The sequence below is a fragment of the Dasypus novemcinctus genome, chromosome 13 (genome assembly GCF_030445035.2).
Source record: "Dasypus novemcinctus isolate mDasNov1 chromosome 13, mDasNov1.1.hap2, whole genome shotgun sequence".
NCBI classification, from domain to species: Eukaryota; Metazoa; Chordata; class Mammalia; order Cingulata; family Dasypodidae; genus Dasypus; species Dasypus novemcinctus.
In genome coordinates this window covers 60,587,732-60,613,444 of record NC_080685.1, presented here as the reverse complement: position 1 = coordinate 60,613,444, position 25,713 = coordinate 60,587,732, and the positions used below count along the sequence as shown (strand labels likewise).

General features: G+C 37.3%; 1 protein-coding gene across 3 annotated transcripts in view; it reads left to right on the top strand.

Annotated features, from left to right (window-relative positions):
* The window catches only part of ACBD6 (acyl-CoA binding domain containing 6), a 341,903-nt gene extending 316,722 nt beyond the window's left edge, over positions 1-25,181 (top strand). For 2 of the 3 annotated variants that reach the window (XM_071207590.1, XM_058274820.1), the window contains one exon: positions 14,585-25,181. In XM_071207590.1, coding sequence (XP_071063691.1) covers positions 14,585-14,739 — 155 coding nt within the window. In that variant the 3' untranslated portion in view covers positions 14,740-25,181. The remainder of the gene's footprint in view (positions 1-14,584) is intronic. The other variant, XM_058274822.1, reaches the window with a different exon arrangement.
* Positions 25,182-25,713: the final 532 nt, after the last annotated feature.

Here is a 25,713-nt window from a genome sequence, read left to right as displayed (position 1 = left end):
TGTTTTTGTATTTCCCAGCACATTGTGGGCACCAATATATTCCCTCATTAATTTAGTAAAATGTTAGCACCCTTTCCCTTTCATCCTTCTGTCATCTTCAGGCCTTTGCCTGTTATGAGAGGTTAGGCAGCACACACATTTTTGAAAGAAGTCTCTACCTTGTGAATTGTATTTCACTTAATATGCCAAAATCAGAAAAATTAATTAACTAATGAATTTTGTACAAAATAACCAAGCTCCCAGCATTGTGGTAGATGGAGAGGAAAATACAAAAAATATATACTCAAGTAACTTACCAACTAATTGGACATGCAAAAAATACTTGTTCAACTATCTCTTGGGAACCTATATGTACCTGTAGACTGTGCTAAACACATAAACATAATTGAGGCCTATCATCAGTAAATCTCCAAGAAGTACCTCCTAGTCTGGCCTCCTTATTCTGAGATAAGATTCACCTGTGAGCTTCCCCGGTCCTTTTAGTTTTTCTCTTCTTTTTTTTCCCCCCTATGATAACTTCTTGATTTTTGATGCTCTTATATCAATTCTCTTTGCATAAACCCAAGCATTTTGTTAATAAAACTCCAATCCTTATGGATACCATATCCCTATCTCTGAAGTACTGTCTTACAACCTTAAATAACAAATTTAAATCTCACTTAATAGTTAGACTTGAGCTAAAATTTCATTCACATCTGTCAGGGAAGTATGTGCAACCCAGGTAGGCTTTCCTAAGGTGGTTTGCTATAGTCATCTATATGTGGAACTTAAAAATGGAAGCTCCATTCCTGGGTTTATATTCATAGATTATATCATATGTCAATGCTGGAAAGGTCAGAAATCGATGCCTCTTTGTGTGAAATAACCTGCTTTAGTGTCTTCAGCAATAGCATAGCACATATCCATCTAGCCATGGTCTTCATACTTAGTAGTTTTAGGTATTGGGTTAGATTTGAGGTAAGAGTGATCTGACAGATCATGGTAATTATCCTGAATTACAGATCTCTACACTGGGGCATTTATTCCTCTGATACTGCTAAAAGGTCCAATTTTAAAACATAACCAAGTGTTTCTCATGATAAATTGACACTGATAGCTGCAGTAAAAAGGTAAAATGATTTTTGTTCAAAATATAAACATCATGGGGAAGTGGCTGTGGCTTAATCATTTGGGCTCCCATCTACCATATGGTAGACCCTGGGTTCATGTCCTGGGGCCTCCTTGTGAAGGCAGGCTAGCCCACACACTGTGGAGAACCACCTCACCCGCAGACACCACAGAGCACTGCCCAGCCCGCAAGCACCACGGAGAGTTGCCTCAGCAAGGTGATGCAACAACAACAAAAAAAAAATTGGGGGGAGACACGCAAAAAAAAACACAGATGAGCACGCAGCAAATGGACACAGAGAGCAGACAGCAAGCAAGCTGCAAGGGGGGAGGGGAAATAAATAAATAAATACAGACGCAGAAGAACACACAGTGAATGGACACAGAGCAGGCAGCATACAGAAAGCCACAAGAGGGGGATAAATATGTATATATATATATATATATATATATATATATATATATATATATATATATATATCATCATGTAGCTAGTTCAGAGCAAGATAAATATCCACCTGTCACAGCTACTTGATACTAGGCAATGTGTCTTTAACTTTGGCCTTCTGTTGTACAAGAAGCTACCTTCTATTTGAATCTAACTTGGTGCACGGTGATTAATGGTAAAAAACTCTTAAGAAAATACTTTCAAATGTTGATTAAAATTATTTGGAGGCGGCAGACTTGGTCCAGTGGTTAGGGTGTCTGTCTACCACATGGGAGGTCCATGGTTCAAACCCCAGGCCTCCTTGACCCGTGTGGAGCTGGCCCATGCGCAGTGCTGATGCACACAAGGAGTGCCGTGCCATGCAGGGGTGTCCCCGCGTAGGGGAGCCCCACGCACAAGGGGTGCACCCCGTAAGGAGAGCCGCCCAGTGCGAAAGAAAGTGCAGCCTGCCCAGGAATGGCGCTGCACACACGGAGTGACGCAACAAAAAGAAACACAGATTCCCGGTGCCACTGATAAGGATAGAAGCGATCACAGAAGAACATACAGTGAATGGACACAGAGAGCAGACAACTTGGGAGGGTTGGGGGGGGAGGGGACACAAATAAATAAATAAATCTAAAAAAAAAGTTGTTTATAAAACTTTGGAAATGAATAGAAATGATGAGAACATATCAGGGTGTTTGTGACTAGCAGAGCTAATATATGGGTGTGAGAGTGGTTGAAAGGGAAAGTCTAAGGACATGTATATTACTAGAAGGAAAGCTAAAAAATGTAACATGGAACTGTATAATATAGTGAAATCTCATGTAAAATACAAATATGGGTAATAGTGCATATATGACTGTTTTTACAAAATATAAATACAAATATACTAGAGAGAAGGAAGCAAAATAGCAGCTCTATACGGCAGGGAAGCATAGAGAGATTGAGAGGTGAAAAGTTTTGTTTGGTTTTTTAAATTATTATTATTACTAGAATAATGAAAATACTCTAAAAATGATTGAAGTGATGAATGCACAACTCTGTGATTATACCTAATACCATTGATTGTACACTTTGAATGGATTTATCCTCTTAATATGTATCAATAAAATTTGTGTTTTTAAAAATAAAAGATGAATTTCAAAAAAATGCAATGTAACTCAGTGGTTTTTGGACTCACAATGTATAAATATGCCATTTGTGACAAGAACCACAAAAAGGTGGGGGAGGGCGGAAGGGTATAGGAATCTAGTTTGTGTATACTATTTAAGTAAAGTTGGTATCTAAACAACTTTAGGATGTTAAATTTAATAAGCCCCACGGTATCTACAAAGAAAATATTGAGAATATGCAAACTCTCAAAGACAGAAATTAGAATACAGGTTGCCAGGGCCAGTGGGGAGTGGTAATAGGGAATTAATGCATTATGGGTATATGGTTTCTTTTTGGGGATATGGGAAAATTTTAGTAATGGAAGGTGGTGAGGTACTACAACAGTGTAGATATACATAATTGCACTGAATGGTGTGCTTGGGGGTGATTGAGATGGGAAATTTTATGTTGTTTATATGTTCCCACAATTTAATAAAAAGAATGAGCAACTAGAGGAAAGAAAAATTAAATGTACTATGTGATCCTGGATAGGCTCTAATAAGGGAGGAGAATAGGTCAAAAGGACATTTTGGGGACATATAATAAAATTAGAATAAGGACTCTAAGCTTTATGTCAGTGTTAAATTTCTTGAACTTAATAATTGCAGTTAAAGTGGTTACATAAGTGAATGTCCTTGTTGTTCTTAGGAAATGTACATGGCAGTAATATGTGTTTAAGGAACATGATATATACAATCTACATTTAAGTGTTAAAAAGTGGATTGATAAATGGATGGGTGGGTGGAAGGAATGAGATGGCAATGCGGCAAAATGTTAAAATCAGTGAATCAGAGTATGTGGAGGTTTAAAGGTAGGTCGGAGTTCTCTGTATGGGGTTTATATTTATTTTGTAACTGTCTTGTATGCTTGAAAGCATTTCAAAATAAAAAACTTTTTTAAAAAGAATGGAAAAAACTATCACTCAAACACTCAAAATAAAACTGAGTGGCTACACTAAGAACAGATAAAGTCAACATCAGAACAAGGAACATTGCAAGGGTCAAAGAAGATAATTTTATCACAATATGAAGGGGTCACTTTACCAAAATACCTAACAATCCTAAATGTGTTTGCATTCAATAACAGAGCTTCAAATTACATAAAGGAAAAACTGAAAAAAATGGAAAGAGAAATAGATAAATCCATAGGTATAGCTGGAGGTAATTGATGGAGTAAGGAGACAAAAATTCAGGAAGGACATAGAAGACAAACACTTTCCCACATTAACAACATCTTTCATTAGTGTGGTACATTTGATACAACTGAGGAGACATCACCACTGATCCTACAAATATTGTAAAGCAAATCAAGGAACATTATGAACAACTTTATACGTAAATTAGATAGCTTGGACAAAATGAAAAAGTATCTTGAAAAACACAGACTACCAAAGCTCTTTCAAAAAGAAATAGTCTGGATAGTCCTATATCTCCTATTAAAGAGATTGAATTTGTAGTTTAAAACTCACCCACAAGAAAATCTCCAGGTTCAGACTGTTTCACTGGTGAATCCTGATAAATGTTTCAGCAAGAAATAATACCAATTCTGCACACAAACTCTTTCAGAAAATAGAAGAGGATACTGCCTGGCTTATTCTATGAGGCCAGTATTATCTCAGTATATGTAGAAAAAGCAGTTGACTAAATTCATCCCCCTTAATGATTTAAAAAAAAAAAATTCAGCAAAATAGGAATAGAAGGAAACTTCCTCAACGTAATAATGTCTACAGCTTATGTGCTCCTTAATGGTAAAAGGCTGGATGTTTTCCCTCGAAGACTATTAACAAAGCAATCTCCACTTTGATCAATATCATACTGAAGGTTCTAGTCAGTCATAAAGACAGCCTGACCTAAATGAGAACAAACCATTGGAGGATAAAGTAAATGAAAAAGTCTACAGCTGAACATAAAGACAAGCTAGCAGAGAGTGATGACACTGTCCCACCTGAATATTTTCCTGGATAGTGATGATCAGGACAGGCCACCTCCAAAGAAGCCCACGGAATCAAAGGAATCTGCAGATGACCAAGATCCTATTGAGGCTCTCTCAGGAGATGTTGACAGCTGTCCTTCAACTACAGAAACCTTGCAGAAAACAGTAAAGAATAAAGGCAAGAAGACTGCTTCCAGCCCCAAAGCACCTAAGAATGGGGGGGTAGGGGAGCAAAGGATTCAAAACAAAGCAAAAGAGGAAGATTTCAAGTCAAAAGCTGATAAAAGAAATACAAATTAAAGTTCACACTATTTGGTATCTTCAAATAAAATCTTCAGTGGGGTAGATGGTGACTCTTGAAGAACAAAACATTTTGGTAACAGAAAACAATTGTTGGGTGGCTTCTAGACAATCCAATTTGTTGAGTCTTTTTACATCCTAAATACTGGTTTGTTATTCTTGTCCAGGAAAGAAACTGAATTGCTCTGGTTCACCTGTGTTATTGTACTAAGTATTGATAAACTTGGAACTTTTTAAAAATTGCTTTCAGTTAAGAGAAAGGAAGCTTTATATTTGTAAGAAACAAAGTCTCTCAGGAGCTCATGTAGCTCAAGTGGTTGAGGGCTTGCTCCCCACATACAAGGTCCCAGGTTCAGTCCCTGGTACCTCCTAAAAACAAAACAAATGGAAAAAACCAATTGTCATTGGGGAACAGATGTAGCTCAGTGGGTTGAGTGCCTGCTTCCCATGTACAAGATCCTAGGTTCAATCCCCAGCACCTCCTGAAGAAAGAAAAAATAAATAAAGTTCTTACAGCCACACAAACACAAAAACTTTGCAAACTTTTGCACATTCTACACAAAGTACCTATAAATCTTACGAGTATTTTCAGTTAGCACTTAATTTCTTTTTTTTTTTTTTTTCAGCATTTAGAAGACAGTACTTTAAACATTTTTCAGTGATCTGATTTCTCATTACACCCTTTCCTCTTGGGCTTTTGAACTGTATCTGGTGTTTCTTTGGGTTAATGTTCATATTCTAAGTCAAACATAAAATATTATACATTGGCCACAAATCTCCTTTGAGCTGCTAATAATAAACACTAGATCACCTGGACAGACCAGTAAACACCAAGCCCCTCTTTAATTTGTTCTCTTCTTTGCCAGGTATCAGGGCTTCCACACCTTATAGTCTGTACCAAATACACTGAGACTTGAATCAAGTCATCAGAAGAACACAATGCAGGCAATTATAAGTCACTATATAGCAATTTCCAAGAACAAAATCTGAGCATAAATAAAATTAATTCATAGAATGTTAAAAAAAAAAGACATATAGACTTAAAAGGAAGAAATAAAACTGTCTCTATTCACAGAAGATATGATCACTTATGTAAAAAAACAGAATCTACTAGAACTAATAAATGAGTTCAGCAAGTTTGCAGGATACAAAATCAATACACAAAATCAACTCTTCCTATATACTAATTGTATTAGTCAGTCGGGTGCTGATGCAAGATACCAAAAATAGGTTGGTTTTTATAAAGGGTATTTATTTGGGGTAGAAGCCTACATCACCAGGCCATAAAGCGTAAGTTCCTTCCCTCACCAAAGTCTTTTGCCACGTGTTAGAGCAAGATGGCTGCCAACGTCTGCCAGGGTTCAGCTTCCTGTGTTCCTCTCTTCCCAGGGTTCATTTCTTTCCAGGCTCAGCTCCTCTGTGTGCTTCACAAGGCCAGCTGTAGAATATTAGGTGAATGGCTTGTTTCTCTTCCCGGGGTTCCAGCTCAAGACTCCAACATCAAAACTCCAAATTCCCTTCTCTGCAGTGTGGTTTCTCTGAGTCCCTGCCTACCAAGGAGGCAGAGATTCAATGTTCTACTGATATTGCCCATTCAAAGCCTTAATCATTATTTAATCAAGTAAAAGCAAAACCTCTGAATCTAATATACTCTAATATGCCTGGAAGGACAGACCAGTTTGCAAACATAATCCAATCTCTATTTTTGGACTTCACAAATAATGCCAAACTGCTACACCAGTCATGAATGATTGGACATTGAAATTAAAAAAAAAAAAACATAGTCAATATACAAATACCAATTGCTCTTCTTTATACTTGCAGTGAACCAACTGGAAATTGAAAGTTAAGAAACACTACTCACAATAGCTTCAAAAAATTGTGAAATACCTGGGGATAAATCTTACAAAATATGTGTTAGATTTCTGTGCTAAAAACTCCCAAAAATTGCTGAAAGAGATTAAAGTAGAGCTAAATAAGTAGAAAAAGATTCTGTTTTTCCTGGATCAAAAGACTCAATATTATTAAAATATCCATTCTCCACAAATTGATCCATACATTCAACCCAATCCAAATCAAATCCCATAATGTTTCTTTTGTAAAATTTTACAAGATGACTCTAAAATATATATGAAAAATCAGAAGACCTAGACTAGCCAAAACAATGTTGAAAAAAAGTGGGAGGACCCACACTGATTTCAAGACTTACTATAAAGTAATATAATATTGATATGAGGATAGTGATACAGATAATGAAACATGATAGATAGCCTAGAAGTAGATCCAATTAGAAATGGTAACTTGATTTTGACAAAGGTGCTGTTTTAGTTTGCTAAAGCCTGCTAAGGCAATCTCCCAGAAATAGATTGGCTTTTACAATGTAGATTTATTAACTTACAAGCTTACAGTTCTGAAGCCATGAAAATGTCCAAATCAAGGCTTCATCAGGCAATGCTTTTCTTCCTGAAGACTGGATGCTGGTAATACTGGACTCCTGTTCCATGGCAGGACACAATGGTGGCATCTGCTGTCTCTCCCTTTTCCTCCAGGTCTCCTTGCTTTCAACTTCTGGCTTCCTCTTGACTTTCTCTCTCCTATGTGGCTTTCTCTCTCAGCTTCTGTAGGTTTCTTTCTGAGCTTCTGTGTGTCTCTGCAGCTCCCTTTCTCTGTATTCATTTTATTTATAAAGGACTCAAGTAAGAGGACAAAGATCCACCCTGGGTCACGCCCTACTGAAGAAATTAATCAAAAGGAAGATCCTACTTATAATAGGTTTACACCAACAGGAATGGATTAGTCTAAGCACGTATCTTTTTGGAGGTCCATAAAAACCTCAAACTACCACAGATGCCAAGGTAATTCAATGGAAGAAAGGAGTTTTCCACAATTGGATAGTCATATGCAAAAAAAGAACCTCAACTCTCTACACTCTATATAAAAATCAACTTGAAATGGATCATAGACCTATATGTAAAAGCTAAAACTATAAAGAACTAGAAGAAAATCTTTGTGACCTTAAAGTAGCAAAGATTTCTTAAAATGATGAAAACACAACTCATGGAAGAAAATTAATTGGACTTCATCAAAACTAAAAACTTTTGCTCTTAAAAAAGGCACTCTTAAAATGAAAAGACAAGTCACTGATTGAGAGAAAATATTTATAAAATGTATTTGAAAAAATATAAGAATATTTAAAGAATTCTTACAACTTTATAATAAAACAAATAGCCCAATTCATATATGGGCAAAAGATTTACTTTTTTTCCTCCCTCCCCCACCACCCCTTCTGTTTTTGCTGTCTGTGTCTATTCACTGTGTGATCTTCTGTGTCTATTTCTCTTTTTATCTTCTCATTTTCTCCTCTAGGATTCACCAGAATTCGATTCTGGGAACCTCTGATGTGGAGAGAGGTTCCCTCTCACTTGCATCATCTCAATTCCTGGTTTCTGTTGCATCTCGTCTTGACTCTCCCCTTCGTCTCTCTTTTTGTTGCATCATCAGCTTGCTGCATGGCTCGTGGCGCAGGGACACCTTTACAGGAGGCCCCAGAGATCGAACCCAGGTCTTCCCGTACGGTAGAGGGAAGCCCAATCCCTTGAGCCACAACCGCTTCTCTGGGCAAAAGATTTAAATAGATACTTCACCAAAGAAGATAGATGGTTGGCAAATAAACACATTGAAAAGATGCTCATTATTGGACATCAGGGAAATACAAATTAAAAATCGTGAAGAGAAACCACTACAGACCTAACTAGAATGGCTAAAAAATTTTAAGTAAGTGCTGGCAAGGATGCAAAGCAACTGAATTCATACTTACGGGTATTCATGCAAACTTAGGAAGTTTGGTAGTCTCTCATAAAGTTAAATATGCACTTGCCTTATGACTCAGGAGTCCCATTCCTAGATATTTACTTAAGAGACGTGAAAGCAAACCAGTCCAGGAGAGCAGATGTAGCTCAAGTGACTGAGCACCTGCATCCTATGTAGGAGGTCCCCCATTCATTTCCTGGGACCTCCTAAAAACAAATGAAAAAACCAACTCTCACTGGGGAGTGGCTGTAGCTCAGTTGCTGAGTGCCTGCTTCCCATGTATGAGGTCCTGGGTTTTATCCCTGGTACCTCCTGAAAAATAATAATAAAAAAAAATAAAATAAAACCAGTCCACACAAAGACCAGAACCCAAGGGTTCATATGTATACCACAGCAATAAAAAGGAAAGAACTACTGATACTTGCAGCAACTTGGATGAATCTCAAAAGTATTATGCTAAGTAAAAGAAACCAAACACAAAAGGCTATATGTTGTATAATTCCATTTCTGGAAAAGGAACAGGAGTCAAATCAGTGGTTGTATGAGACTGGGGGTGAAAGTGGGGGATTGACTGAACTTTTTGGGGTCATGAAAATGTCCTGTATCTTGAGTGTGATGATAGTTATGCAAATGGATACATTTGTCAGATTTTGTAGAATATTTTTAAAAGAATGAATATTCTTTTAAAAAATAACTCAAAAAAACACACACCCCAAACAAAATCACTCACTCTGTATGTTAAGTGACACAATCCAAAGTGAATTAATGTAAACTGTAGTAAAAAATATAAGCAGAAATTTAATAACTGACATTATTAGTTTTGCCTCTTAAGCTTTTCATTTCCCAGCTACATAAATGTGTCTATTAATGGGGGCACCATTAGGAATGTTCAATAGTCCTTATGTCTTTCAAACATATTCCTCCAGTATAGTAAGAGAGACTACCTTAGATAGGTAGCTCTTTGGTCAGGGTGGTCATATAATACAAATCTATTTAACAAAAGTATACAGAAAAAATTGCTAAAAATCCTAATCTCACAAGATATTATTTCAGAAATCATGAAATACAATAAAAATAGAGATAGCAATGTAAATGGCATGATTGTCTCTCCCTCTATGCCTTTTTTTCCCAGGTTTCCAATTTTACCTCCCAGCTGGAATTATCAACATATGAATATCCCCTAGGATCACTTATTCATCCTTTCCCAAATCAAGATTATTTCTCTTCCTCCATAATATTCTGCTTCTCTGCTCCTCTAAAAACCCCTGTTCTTCCCTCTGTTACCTTAGTTTAGAAGTAATGTCACCAACATCTACATGGCCTTCCAAACCAGAAAGTAGATGTCATCTTTGATTCTTCTAATTCTTTTGTCTTTAAATTTCAGTGGCTATCTCATTCAATCCCTTTTTTATATTCCTGCTGACACTGGTTAATTTCAAGCCCTGAAGATCTCACAGTCTCCTAAATGATCTACCTGCCACAAATTTTAGGCTTTCCAAGTCATTCTTTTTGGAATCATCATCCTAACACAGAAGCCAATTATGCCAATCCCTTCCTCATAAATGCCAATGAGCCACTTGATAAAACACAAATTTCTTGGTCTGACACTTCAGACTAATTGCACTTCAGTCTAGCCTCTCTGCTTTCTGTATTCCTTCTCTGAGCCAGCAGACAGCCCTCTCAGTGATCCCTGTGCATTCATGCTTCTGCTAGTCCTTTCAGCTTACCTGGAATTTTGACCCTTCCTTCAAAATTCAGCTTACATACCTTGTGGTATTTTTCCTGATCCCTCAGTTTTTTCCTTCCCCCTGCCTTTGCAGTTTTGTCTCTGCCAAACTACTTATTCATTCTTTTGTGCTACAGTTGGCTTTTACATATTGGTCTTCTCTGCTATTTTATAATAAGTTCCCAAGATCAGGAATCTTGTCTGTATATTTGACAGGATTGGTGCAGTATGTACTCAGTAAAATGGCTATTTTTTTTTTTTTTAAAGATTTATTTATTATTTATTTAATTTCCCCCCCTCCCCTGGTTGTCTGTTCTTGGTGTCTATTTGTTGCGTCTTGTTTCTTTGTCTGCTTTTGTTTCTTTGTCCGCTTCTGTTGTCGTCAGCGGCACGGGAAGTGTGGGCGGCGCCATTCCTGGGCAGGCTGCTCTTTCTTTTCACGCTGGGCGGCTTTCCTCACGGGCGCACTCCTTGCGCCTGGGGCTCCCCCACGCGGGGGACACCCTTGCGTGGCACGGCACTCCTTGCGCGCATCAGCACTGCGCATGGCCAGCTCCACACGGGTCAAGGAGGCCCGGGGTTTGAACCGCGGACCTCCCATATGGTAGACGGACGCCCTAACCACTGGGCCAAAGTCCGTTTCCCTAAAATGGCTATTGAATCAAGCTCCTTTCCCTCCCTTCTTTCCTTTTCTTTTTTTAAACTTTTTCTTGTTTTTGTGTAATTATTCACACTAAAATATTCACACTAATTTTATTCACACTAAAATTTTATATTTCATATAAAATATGAAATATATATGATGAGTTTAAAATATAGTTTTTAGAAATGTACCCACCACCTAGCTTGAGAAATAGAACATTACTAACATCTTGGAAGCCCCCATTGTGTACCTATCCAGTCACATGACCCTGATATCCACTACCACCCCCTAGAGATAACCACTATCCTGAATTTTGCATTAATGACTTCCTTAATTTTCTTTGTAGTTTCACTACATACGTGTTTCTCTGAACAATGGTAGTTTTGCCTCTTGCTAAAAAATTTTAATGGAATTGTACTGTATGTATTCTGACTTGCTTTTTTCCTTCAACATGTTTTGGAGACAAACCCATATTGTGTGAAGCCATAGTTCATTAGTTTTCAATGCTGTACAGGATTTCTTTTTTTCTTTTTTTTTTTTAGTTAGGCCAGTAAAAAAGAGTTTATTTGGGAAATGGGGGAAAGAACAGAGTTTGCTGAGAAATGGGAAAGACAATGGAAACACACACCAAGATTTGGTGCATGCTCCTCTAGGCAGAGAGAGCAAACTCTGCCTCATTTGATTACTGTTAATTATTTCTCCCCTTTCCTAATGATAAGGGGATGGGTCCCAGCTGTTCTTGGTTACCCCACCAATGATGGAGGCCAATGAGGAGGTCTGTTTGGAATATCTAGGGCCAAAGGGAGGTCCCAGAAAGAGAAACTGGGACCTCGAGGTTACACTCAAGGTCCCAGTGAGGTCTAGCAGCCATGTTGTCTGCCAGCCATGTTGTCTGTCAGCCATATTGTGGGTCAGGGTCATCTTCTCCTCCATTACCTTGTACTAACCTGCCTGAACTTCCCCTTCAGAGAGTTCACACCCTTATTCTTAAGGGGAAGCTAAGGGGCAATGATCATTCTTCTCTAGTTACTTCCTGCTAGTTATGGCAGTAGTCCCAACCTGACAGGGCATAAACCTCTCTGGCTATTCTATTGAGGTTGAGGAAATACGAGTCACAGAAAACACTATGGTTGGAACTGGCTGGAATCCCTGAGTGACTATTATCTTGTTTTGGAAAGCATTGATTCTGGAAGAAATAAACTGTTAGAATTTGAAGATGCATGGTCCCACTAAAAGGAAAAAAAGATGGTGGTAGGTGGGCCCAAAGAGAGGGGCCAGCTGTGACATACTGGACCACGAGAATGAGAAAGCCAGGTGCTTTCAGAGGCTGCCTTCTCCTGAAGTTGGTGGGCTTCGTCTTGCAGCTTTCGAGTGCTGTTTAGGACTATTTCAGAGTGATTTATATAAAAACAGCATTTTCCCTTGAGAAATTGTCATGCCCCCTCCCTGCCATGCTGCTAACAAGTTCAGGGCTTTGTGATTTTGCAGTACCACAGCAGCAAAAAAGTCCATTTGCTGTCTGAGAGCTTCTAAGGCACAGCTAGTTTCTTCTGTGCTGTTAGTTAGCTCTAGGGAGATTGTAAAAGGTTAATAGGGTTTGGTATAAATTGCCAATCCCAGTTTTCCATGGTGGTGGTTATGTTAAAGACAGCTAAGAGGACGAAAGGCATTTCCCTTTTAATTATTTTATAGGGAGAAGCTACAGGAAATGAAAACAGATGAAATTTCTTAAGGGGTGTCTGACTTGCCTTCCCCTAGCAACAGGTGTTTGGGCTAGAGGTAGAGTGAATAGCTGGCTTTGACACAGATACCGCTTAACTTTGTCTCTTGAAGAGGTATCTCAGGCCATCCAATGACTGGCACTCATACGTTCCAGTCAGGTGCTTTTGGTGAACTGGCACTCCTTGGGCAGCTGGCTTCACTTGGGATAAGTGCACCTAGCTGGCAATTCCTTTAACTTTAATAGCAGTTTCCGGCAGGGGTCAGGGAAAACCACTCACTTTTTTTCCTCCAGGTAATGACTTGCCAAATGAAGAGAAAGAAGCATTGGATTCCTCTACGTTCTTGGCTATGATACATAAATTCATTTACGAACATGCCACTTTAGTTAGGCCAGTAAAAAGAATTAATTTGGGAAATGGGGGAAAGAACAGAGCTTGCTGAGAAATTGGAGAGAAAGACAGAAATATACACCAAGATTTGGTGCAGGCTCCTCTAGGCAGAGAGAGCTGTATTGGAGCTCATTGTATAGGTATACTATTTAATTTTTCCATATTATTGTTAATGGGCATTTGAAATATTTACAGTTGGGCACTATTATAAACACTGTGACTATGTATATTTTCCAAATAGCTCCTGGCGAACATAGGCAAAAGTTCGTAGAGAGTATATAATAGGACTAGAATTGCTGGGTTAGAGGGTTTATGTATGTTTAGCATCAACATGTAATGCCAAATTGTCAAATTGTCCAAAGTGATTGGGCTAATATACACTCTCAGCAGTCTAGAGAAGAGTTTCCTTTGCTCCAGTCTTATTCAATGCTTGATATTATCTAAGTTTTTAATTTTTGCCAAATCTAATGAATGTGAAATGCTGTCTCCTGGTTTTACTTTTCATTTCCCAATTACTAGTGTGGTATCTCTTTTCATATGTTTATTGGCCATTTATATTTCCTCTTCTGTGAATTGCCTATTTTTGCCTTTAGAACACTTGTTTCAGCAACATCTGATTAAGGGATCTTTGTTTCCTCACTAATCTGCAATGCCAGCTTTGTCATAAATCAAATTTCCATATATGTACAAAAGAATAGATGGCTTTTATTCTATCCATTTGGTCTATTGTCCATCCTGGGGATAATATACCATCTTTGTAATAAATTGATATCTATAGGTCCTTTTTTCCCTGTCTGTGCCTTGAACTTATCAGCGACTCCCATTAGTGCCCTTTATTTATTTACTTACTTATTTACTTAACTTACATATTTAAAAATGTTCTGTGGAAGGATGGTTTGATTAGTCGGCCAGCTTTTTTTTCCCACACATTTTAAAGTTCAGTACTTACCTCTTCAAAGACAAAACAACTTTTTCCTTTGCCATTTGCAATATTTTTAGCCTTTCAACATAGTCTCTAAACCTTTCATTATTCCAATATAGATCCAAGTAAAATTGATACTTACATGCTATATTTTTTACTCTTTCCCTTCAGCCTACCCTGTAAGAGTAAAGTCAAAAGCCTCACAACTTTAATTTTTATTTATGAGTGTTTGTTTGTTGGCAACTAGAAAGGTAAATTTGATTTTTCTAACACTTGAAAATCTACTGTAATGACGAGTACTCATTATAAGGCCTGAATGTCCTTCAGCTACCCTAATGTTTTTTGTTGTTCAGGATTTCTTATTGCTTTACATTTGCCTTTACTACTGAAGTGGTTTTTTTTGTTTTTGTCTCAAACGTATTGTCATATTTGTCGATTTTCCTTTCAGCCGCTGCCTGTGAGTTTTTAGACATTGTGGAGCTGCTTCTCCAGTCTGGCGCTGATCCCACACTCCGCGACCAGGACGGCTGCCTGCCAGAAGAGGTGACGGACTGCAAAGCGGTTTCTTTGGTGCTGCAACAGCACACAGCTGACAAGGTTTAATCAAAAGACTGGAAAGCCATAGTCTAATCAGCCTAGGGCTTCAGTGATGAAAGAAAACTGCAAAAATAATGCTCCTTTGGTATGCATTGGCTAATAAAATCAGTACATTCTGAGGAACTGGTATTTTGAAGTATCAGCAATTCATTCTACTTGCATACATTCCGGGGAGTAGTTTTGGTGATGAACGTGTGTATATTGTGAGCATGCTCTGAAATTCATCATTGCTCTAGAGGGTGCGGCGAGGAGGAGGTAGATCATATTTTACAATATTAAATGTGGCTCTCTTTTTAAAAACATACAAAGTAAAAAGTGACCAACTTCACTACACTGGCAATTAGGGAAAGTTTTGTTAAATCCCAGTTTGGTGGAAATCAAATGATCTTGTAGCATTTTGTACAACTGGTCTGAATAGATAGCTAAAATGTCTATTCTTTTGGAAGACAAAATTAGGAGGGTAGGAAAGAAGAGGAGCATTAAGAAAAAGAAAGCAAAATTGAAAGGACAGAATTTTGTTACATAAGGGGTTATTGAAATCAGAACAACCACCATATATACTGAAACCTCAGTATCTTGGGCATTTTAGAATAAGATCCAGCAAACTCACTCTGATTTAAACATGGATTCTGGAGAATTCACTAGATAGATCAGGATTCCTTAAACTCACCTTCACAAAACAGGGGAGAGATTTCCCTAGAGTCCTTTTAATTGGCTATAAAGTTCCTGTCGTGTATGGCAGCAATCTCAGGCCTGAAGTGTTGAGCCTCTTTGGATCTAATGTGAAATTATGCATAATACCGCAATATTATGTATTATTATCATAGTTATTTCTGTATTCCAGAAGAGCCCTTATTTTTTATTAAAATCATAAACAAGTACACCACAGTTTTTGTTTTTTTTTTTTAAGGATAGACAAGTATGCATGCTGCCATTAAGACTGGCTCCCTACATTTGTCCTTTTAAGCCTAAAGAATTCCACCGGGGGAATTCCTTGACATTTCTTATTATATAAGGAAAGTAGATAGTTGGCATAGGACAAGAAATGAAGTAAGAGAAGAAATGAAAAGATGACAATTTAAAAGATAATAATTTTTCTAACAAATGTCACAATTATTAAGTAACAAACTTGGTTAGTGGAACCCTCAACAGTGGATAAGATTTTCATTAGCTTGAGCTGACCTGTCCTTCTGGAACAAGCCCTCCAGAGCAGAAAAGAGGCATATTAAGGATGCTTATTTTGTGATTTTTTTCACTTTGACTTCTTATTTTTCTGAGATGTAAACCAAAACCATTCACCAAAACTTTTCATTTTTGAAATGTTTTTTACTATCTGTGGAAGTGATATGCGTTTTAGTACACCTTGAATGTTACTGTGCTTCTAGTAGAGCTTTCTCTTCATTATCTATTCTTTCACTACAGTCTTAGCTACATTGGAACCTACTGTTTCGCTAAACTCTCTCATGTTCCACATTAATTAAACACAGTGTGTTTAAGAAACATTACAGGTTAGTTTCAATAAAAGTGACCATGATGGTACAATGTAGTTTTTGATTAATATTATTAATACTCTGTGCATCTTTAGGATATTAGCAAATCAATATGTATCTATTCTTTTTAGATTTATGGGGTAGTTATCTGAGCAAAAAACTATCAAGAAGCTCCTTTTTTATTTCTCTTTTGCAATTTGATCTTGATATTTCTTAGATAAAATTTTAATTACCTGTTTTGCCACATCTAAAACTATATAGATTGTTTTTAAGCAAACAATATAACTTGTTTTTTATTGATTTTACTTTAGAGGTTTCAAATTCACATTCAGAAATCCCTAGCACTTAAAACAGCCATCAACTTAACATTTTCAAGTGCATTCTAAAATCATTTTCCAAAATATGTATTTTTTTTATCATCAGTATCAGAATTTTCAAAAACCTTACTATCATTTATCTATGGATCATCTCCCATGCCTTATGGGGAAGATTTCACACATAATGTCAGAGAAAACTGGATCTTGGTATGTATTTATTCCTCTTAAATCATTGAACTATTATACTAGTGCGTTACACTTAAGCCAGATCATAAGTTCCATTATCAAATAGTATATTATTATTGTACTTGGAAATACCAAGTATTTTCCACCAAGCAAAGAACACAAATTTACTGAAGCAGAAAGCCAGCTAACTTCCAGATACATGGTAAACCATTTTTTAATATAGCTCAGCAGGATATTCTAAAACCAGTACATACTTTAATTTAGGTTGTGTTAGGCATGATATTGGGTTTTTCTGCCGTGGGCATATAAGAAATGTTCAAACCAATTAGTATTAGAAAATATCACAGAAAATCTTTTTCTGAAGGTTCATTTGTGGTCATGGTTCAACAAGAACTTCAAAATAATTCCTCAGCATTTTTTTTTTTTAATAAATTTTGAACAGAATTGGAATTCAGTTTAAACTCATCTTTGGCTCAAACTCTCTGATGTGATATTTTGTGATATTTTAAGGGCACATGAACATTTTAAGAATTGAGTCACCAGCATGTTCCCTAAGTGGAAACCAATTAAAGTCATAAAATGTAACTGAAGATATTTGTCAGATTTGCATATAGTTACTTTTTGCTACTTTACTACTTGCATTTTCTAGGCTGTTTATAAATTGCCATGCCTACTCTTACTTCATTCTCAATTTCACCTTTATTTTATGGTCTTATCTTGATGGCCCACTTGGTACTTCTCCATACATAAAAGTATCTCTGCTCCTTTTTCCTATGTCCTTTAAAAAGGGGGGCTTGGGGGGACCCGTTTTTTCCTTTTCTTTCCTGAATATATTGTCATCAGAATAAGACTATTGAGTCTTTTTCTATTTACTACTGATTGTTGTTTGCTCACCACCCACTAATTTAAAAGGCTTTGATTGGTTTCATGGTAGTCTTGATATACACTCATGAAAAATGAGAAGTAGAAAGAGAATCGTGTAAACAAACATCAAAGAAGTAGCAAAGAAAAGTATATGAATCACTGTTATCTTCAGAACTCTTGCTTGAGTCTCTCTTCTAAGTCATCATTCTTAACTTTTGGAGAATTCTAAATCACTTTGAAAAACCATGAACCTTTTCCTGTAGAACACTGTAATGTGCATGGAATTTTGAAGAGTTCACAGATCGCCCGAAGCCCAATCATGGACCCCACAGGGGTCTGTGGATGCCACTAAAAACCTTTTTTTCTGACTCCTTATCATATCAGGGATGCTTTTATTGATTGACTTATTTTCATAGTTTAACAATAGGCCAAGATATCAATGGTATATATAGATCACAGTTTTGTCATACACCAGCACATTGGGAAATTTCTAGAGATACCACTGGCCAAGGAGTTGGGCTCTGAACTACTACACCTCTGATTCTGTTGCAGGGCAGAAATTAGCCTGTTTGTTCAACTCTGTGACTAAAAATGCCTTATCCATGTGTTTGGCTTTTTTTTTAACTTTTCAGAGTGCTTTCACAGATATAATTTATCATCCCTCAACAATAACCCTATAAATGATAGGTAGTGCAAGTGTCATAAAGGTCACCTAAACAAGGAGGAATCTGAAGCAAAAACAGGTTAGATTGTTTGAGATCACAGAGTTGGTGGCAGAGCCACAACTAGGACCAAGTCTCCTGAATCTCAGATCTTTCTATTAGACCACAAAACTTCTTCAAATTTTCAATCTCTTCTCCATTCAACCTACAAATATTTCTTGAGGGCCTGTTAAACAGCAGGTACAGTTCTAGGCCACTGTCTTTCCCTTTTCTATTTCCATGGATAATTAAGAATTGTTTATATGTTATCTCAAGATACTGCATGTGATATCTTGAAAAGTCTGAGAAATCCATGAGTTGCCAATAAGAGACTAACTAAATCTTTTAAACCTATTATAACTATGTCTCTAAGAAGATATAAGAAGGCAGCCAACCAGCCATGTATGATCTTATATACTTGTCAGGTAGAGGGTAACAACTGAATGATAATATCTGCAGTCCTATCTATTATATCTTTTTAAAATGTTTCAGCATATTTTATCTAAAAGGTTACTATAATCTAGTGAACCTTTCTGTTAAATAGGTGTTTCTTAGCTTTCTGCCAAGTTTAACCACTTGACTATATATTACTGTTCCATGTACAGTACAGCAACTCTGAGCATTAATAACAAGGTAAGTGACTGTGGCAGAGCTAAGCTTGGGTTGCAGAAGTGTTTAATGCCCAGGTCAATGTATGCTTTGGCAGAACTAAAGACTTTTAAATGTTTCTTTCTTTTTAAGTTGAAACATGAAGGTTTTTTCAATTTTTAAACCCCTAAGAAGTCCCCTTCATAAATGTTTATCACAAAAGAGATATGTAACACACCCCCTAAGAAGTCCCCTTCATAAATGCTTATCACAAAAGAGGTATATAACACACCAGCCACAATTTAGTAACTTTTTAGTGGTAGTTATAATACTATATTTGATCAATTCTAAGCTATGCATTTTTTCACATTTTAACATCCCCAAAATTGGATGCCTTTTACAAGCAATAACATGTCATAATAATTAATTGGCAGTATTTTTTCTTAGTGATACATAAAATAAATCTTACAATCAATGGCATCTTAGCATCAGTGAAATAACAATGATAACACCTTACTTTTGTGCAAGTCTTTATGCACAAGCATATTAATTGAACCTCAAAGTAATTGTAAAAGTAAAAAGAAATTGGTATTGTCTCTGTTTTAAAAATGAGAGAATTGAAGTTTAGAACTGATAGAGAACTTGTCCATGGTTATCCAAATAGAAGCAGTAAAAATGCCCATTTATATAGGCTACATTATATATAAAGCACTTCAGTATACATGCTCTTACTCAGTGAGAATCAGAATGATTTTCCAAGTCTTGTAATACAAGTACAAAAGCTTTCTCTGCACCATATTATCAGGATACACTAAAGCTAAAATAAAAGCAACCACACTCACAAGTGCATTATCCAGCCTCTTCATGGATTTTAAATAAATACATTTATCTTTCTCCTTGTTACAGAAAGTCTTTGGTGAAATCTTTTGGAATCATATGGTTTAATGAAATTATTATGGTCATTATTAGAGCTTTACCTAGAATATCTTTAATTATTTCAGTAACCATTCTCAGTCCCTTCACCAGAGAGATTTGGTGTCAACGTATAGTGATTATCAAACTCAAAGAAAAAAAAAATGCTTCCTTTTAATAAATATCACCCCATGCTTATTATGTACCACATATGATCAATTTTTAAAAGACGGATTAATTGGCATTAGACTAAAGGATTGAACAGGAAAAGCTATTTAGCCTAATCTTTATTCACTTATCCTTAAAATATTCTTATCCTGCTCCTCCCTGAAAAGCAGAATTTAACAACCTGATCCTTGTGTGACTCAACATAGTTATTAGTTCATGACTTCTTATTACTTCTTAGTATTTTTACTTTATACATGAATTTTTCATTTTTTCTTTCTGTTTTTTGCTGTATCACTTTTCTTGGCACAACTATAAAATAAATATCATAATTTTAAGTATTGCATGCTTCTTTTAAGATACATGTACTAGAGTCATTTCTGTGGGCAGCATACCTTCCTTCATTAATATTAATACAAAGCCTCCTGGCCCTAAAAGCCAGACCATGGGTTCACAAGTTGCAAGCTGGCTTTTACTCAAGACAGAACCTGAATATACTCTTCTTACATGTCCTAGAAAGAATGAACATGAGTAAACAATGGAACAGGTTAAAAACCAGATGGGAAACATATAGTTGCTCACAAAGGCATATATGCCTCCTGGTGAACTCTAGGCACCCATTTTGGGTTTCTCCTTTAAGTGAGAATATAATCACTTGAACCTAAAACTACTGAAATGCAGTGGCTGAACATGTGGGATGATGTGGGTATTACGAGATAGAGAGGCGACTTTCAACGTGTTGCCCTAAGCAGCAACAACAAAGTTACCATCCACACTGCTGCCACGATTTATTTTTCCTCTCACTTGTGTAGCAATCCTGGTTTCCATTTTAATATTTAGAGGAAAAATGCAGCTGATGGACACTTTGTGTAATAAAAATCCCTTTTAAAGTACATGCACACACACAGAAGATAAAAAGTGCCACTGCCAGTGCCTGTGGCTTTCATGGAATATATTTGTAGAGCCCAAAGCCTAGTCCTGGATATGTTTATAGCACTTTAGCTCTGTTTGTGAGTTTGGAACCCTTCCAAATAAGGAAGAGAAAGACATATATTATTGTTTATAATCTGCTTTATTCTGCCAAACCTTGACTGAGCAGACTTGTGGATTGCTGTTTAAATCCCTCAGTGCCTTTAACTACCGATACAGTAAGTGGTTAATGTGCATTCTAAACAAAGCTTGGCCTCCACTCCAGGAAATCACTTTAATTGAGACGCATTAAATGTTAAAATGATTTTTTTTTTCAATAAAGCCAGCACACATATTGAGTATAAGAGTACTGGTCCAGCAGTAATATAGTTTCTTGGTTATCATATTCCTCCAGCCTGGGTGAGTTTTAAGCCCTACAGTTGACAGGTGTTGAAAAAGTGACTTTCTATTCCTTAGGTCACTACCCACAGGCTGTCACCTATCAGATGACCAGTGAACAGGCAGCCTTTAAGAACTCCATTTTAGAGGAGGGGAGAAGCTCTCTGTTATAGATGTTTATTTTTCTGGAATAATAAGCTAGTCCTAGGTGACTAAAATATGAGATTTAACCCAAAGTCCTCCTGAAGCTCTCCACTGCTGTGCAGAAGCCATCTGTTGAAACCTATTTACCACTTTAATGACCTTTTTTTAAAACTGCTTATTTCCAGCTCTAACTTTGTGCCAAGACCACTTTTTGGGGTCTATAGTTTACCTTTCAGGAAGCAATTCCCAGGCTTTCCCAAATCCCCAATCCCCTTCTGATCAATAGGAGATTCTGGTTCAAGTTTGGCAAGCAAGAGAAAAATAAGTCTTTGTATAAACACATAAAACTCTACCACAAGCTCTAGAGACAGCCCAGCCTCTGTCAGCCTTGAAAGTTCTGGCCAGGTCAGTGGTCAGCAGAACAACTGTAGTATGACTAAGTAACTTGGAAACCTTATCAAGGTTTTTGTAAGTTTTTTTTATTTAGTGTAATTTTTTTTTCTTAATTTATCCCCCCACGCCTCCCTCAGATGGTTCTCTTGTCTGTCTGCTCATTGTTTGCTCATCTTCTCCAGAAGCCACCAGAACCAAATCAGGGCCTCCCACCTGGGAGGTAAGTGCCAAAGGCCTGAACCATCTCCTCTCCCCGTGGTTTGCAGTGTCTGCTGGCCTTGTGGCATCTGCACATTTAGGTATCTGCTGCAGGGTGTGATGTCTGACTCTCATTGTGGCGTCTGCCTATCCACCCCAGGAGGCACCAGGACCTGAACCCAGGACCTCTGTGTGGTAGGTGGGAGCTCAATTGCTTGAGACACATCCGCTTCCCTTTAGCAACGCTTCTAAAAGGAAAAATGGGCATCCTGTCTGGGACAGCCTGTGACTTGTTCATTTAATAACAACATGGAAGGGTCCTAAAGGAAAGTCTGTAAAAAGATAAATGTTATATGCAAAAACCCAGTCTTACTTTCTCTGAAAGGATGTAATATACTCTTCCTATAGCAGGTGCTGATCATGTATAAAATACTTTCATTTAACAGTTGGAGGTGGGATTTTTAATACTATATTTAGAAGCCTAAATATAGTGATATATATAGTCTAAAAATATCCCTCTTCCTAATGATTTGGCCCCATTTTATAAACATTGGTTTTTCTTCCCTCCTAACTCAGTATTTCTCCAGTGGCTGAACAGTATTTACTCCCCTGCATAGCCATGATGCAAGTAAGCATACAGACTGAATTTGTTCACCACTCACTGCACAGCCTGAGGAAAGGCATTAGGAATTCTGGATGACAAAATTGAAATAACAATTTTCTAAAAGTAGCAAAGGGATTAAATAATGTTCTTTTTAGATTCTAAGGAACTTTTAAAAATATGTCTCATATCAGATCTCCAGAAATATATTCAGATTCCTAAAGATCACCTCTCAAGATTTTACTTCTAGTAATTGATGAAAATGTATGACACTCTGACTTGCCTTTGACTATTTTTGTTCTTTTCTAATCTTAGCTGAGTAGAATTTGGGAACCAGGGAAAAAGATTTGAAAGCAACAGAAACACTAACTATTGAGCCCTCATTTGTTCTCTTGGATCTTTCTTCATTCTTTCTGGCCAGTGATTTCTTTCCTTTATTCTTCTTTAATCATCTGTTCTTGTAGAAAGTCTACTGACAGAAAGAAATCCAATTGCTCTGAAGCTGGTCTCTAGTGATCAAAAGGAAAGAATGACCAGATCCTCTCCTACTTTGTGAACTGAGAACACATTTTATAATTAAAAAAAGTGATTAGCATTGTGGTAGAAGCTGTACATCATGAGAGCATAAAGTGGAAATAGTCTGATGAATTGTCGCCTGATAGACTCAAAAAAAAGATACTGTATTGAAAGCAAAGACACAGTATAGGGAAGCAGTTGTGGCTCAGTTGATTAGAGCATCCGCCTACCATAGGGAGGGTCCAGGGTTCTATACTCAGGGCCTCCTGACCCATGTGGTGAGCTGGCCCATGTGCAGTGCTGCCCTGCCATGCTGGGGTGTCCCCATGTAGGGGTGCCCCACACACAAGGAGTGCACCCCTCAAGGGGAGCTGTCCCATGCAAAAAAAGTGCAACCCTTCCAGGAGTAGCACCACACACACGGAGAGATGATGCAGCAAGATGATGCAACAACAACAACAAAAAAAAGCGACACAGTTTCCCGGTGCCGCATGACAGGAATGCAAGCAGACACAGAAGAACACATAGCAAATGGACACAGAGAGCAGACAATGGGGGAAGGGGAGAGAAATAAATAAAATAAATCTTAAAAAAAAAGAGTATACACAAGTGGTGATAAGGGGTTTGAGAAAGGAAGATGAATTAAGCTACTTAAAGACATGGTGCTAGTGCATACATTGACCAAAATCCTCAGGACCTATGATCAGTACCTCAGGAATACTCAGATGAGTAACCAAATTTAAGAGCAACAGAGCCCTGTATAACCACTTTGTAAGTTTCCCTAACAACTATCCATGGGACTGAAATAGAAAAGAGGAAAAAAAACCTTATGTACAGCACCTCCTATACCCGCCTACCAACACCCCCACTCTCATCTTCTCCACCTTTCCTGGTACATAACCCAAAGGTCTTTTACCCTTCTCAGCCTAATAAAGTATTTACCAAAGGAGATGATTTTTGGCAGGGGACCATAAATCCCACTCCTCAATAGTACTTTGGGCCTCCACTTAAAAATGTTCAAGACCTCCAAGAATCTCACTGGGCTTCCTGCCTGGGATTCTGAGTGGAGTGTGGGGCACACAGTGGGTTTAGGACTTAGCAAGAAGCACAGCAACCCAGTGGTGGGGTTAGACCAAGAACTCAGAGGTCCAGAGCCCAGTCTCCTGCTTTGAACCTAAGCAAGTTGTCATTACTGTAGTGCTCTTAAGTTGCCTCTGCTCAAAGAAAAAGCAGAAAAAACGCCACACAAAAAGTTAAGATGCCAGAGAAGTTGGCACTGCCATTATCTAAGGAGTCACAAAATACATCGCCAAATAATCCAGGATTACTAGTAGCTGAACTTTATGTGATAAAAGAGTTTTCTCTGCCCATTTTCCTTAGCCAAATTCTATTAGCACGGCCCAGTAGAACATTCTGCAGTGATGGAAATGTTTTATATCTGTCCTAATATGGTAGCCACGTGTAGCTGTTGAGCACTTGAAATGTGGCTAGTGTCACTGAGCAATGAACTTTTACTTTCATTTTAATTAAATTTATATAGCCATATGTGGCTAGTAGCTATCATTGGACAATGCAGCTTTGTTTGGATTTTCTTTTGAACTAAACAAAACTGATCACTAATAGAAACAGCTTTCTCTCATTTTTCCAAGATGTAGCCCCAATCTAAAGAAATATTTATGACTTAAATTTCTAAGAAAATGATTTTTTGATGAAAGAGTCTCTGTTGCTCTTTCTATTCCAGCTAAACCTCAGGTTCTGCACACTAATAAAGACTCCTGCAGGGAAAAAAACTAGATGGTTTCTTAGAAAAGTTTTCCCAAAATCTTGGTCTGATGAGTCTTTCTGATTCTGTCAAGCTCCCACCCAAATACAGATGTTTACACATACCCTATCTAGGGATAAAATTGAAAAGTGTGAAGGGCTTTAAATATGTAACAGAACAAACATATGTAACTAAAAAATATGTGGTCAGTCCATCCAGTGTGTACAATCAATGGTATTTGGTGTACACTTTGGACAGATTTATGCTTTACTAATATGTATCAATAAAATTGATTTTTTTAAAGTATGTGGTCAACTGGTTTTCTCTTCCCATTTCCTTCAGTCATTGAGTAGAGGATTGAGCCACAGAAAATTGCCATTAGAAAAACCAGAGAACTTCCTCTAATCAACCCTTTTTTGAATAGATCCAGTACTTCATGGCTGTAAGTAGTCCTGGCATTCAGAGTTGTATTTTTTATTTCCTTCTAGTGGTGAAAGAATCCAATGTCTGCTCAGCTTTTTATTCTCTTTATGTTAAGAGAAAAAACTTCCAATCAAATGAAAAGCAAGACACATCTGCTTCTAAAGAATTTCCATCTTTATTTTACATAGTTTTACCATACACATCTCATGCCAACACACAGGAGGCATATATACAAACAAACTCACCAGCTTGTTTTCCAAAGTCACATGGCAATAAATAAGGACAGGTGGGTTGTTTTGTTTTGTTCTTTTTTTCCCCCAGGAAATGAGACATCATTTCTAACTGTACAAAATTTACACTGTGAAGGGTGAGGACAACAATCCAGCACTTAGGGGGTCTAGGGCTTTGAGGT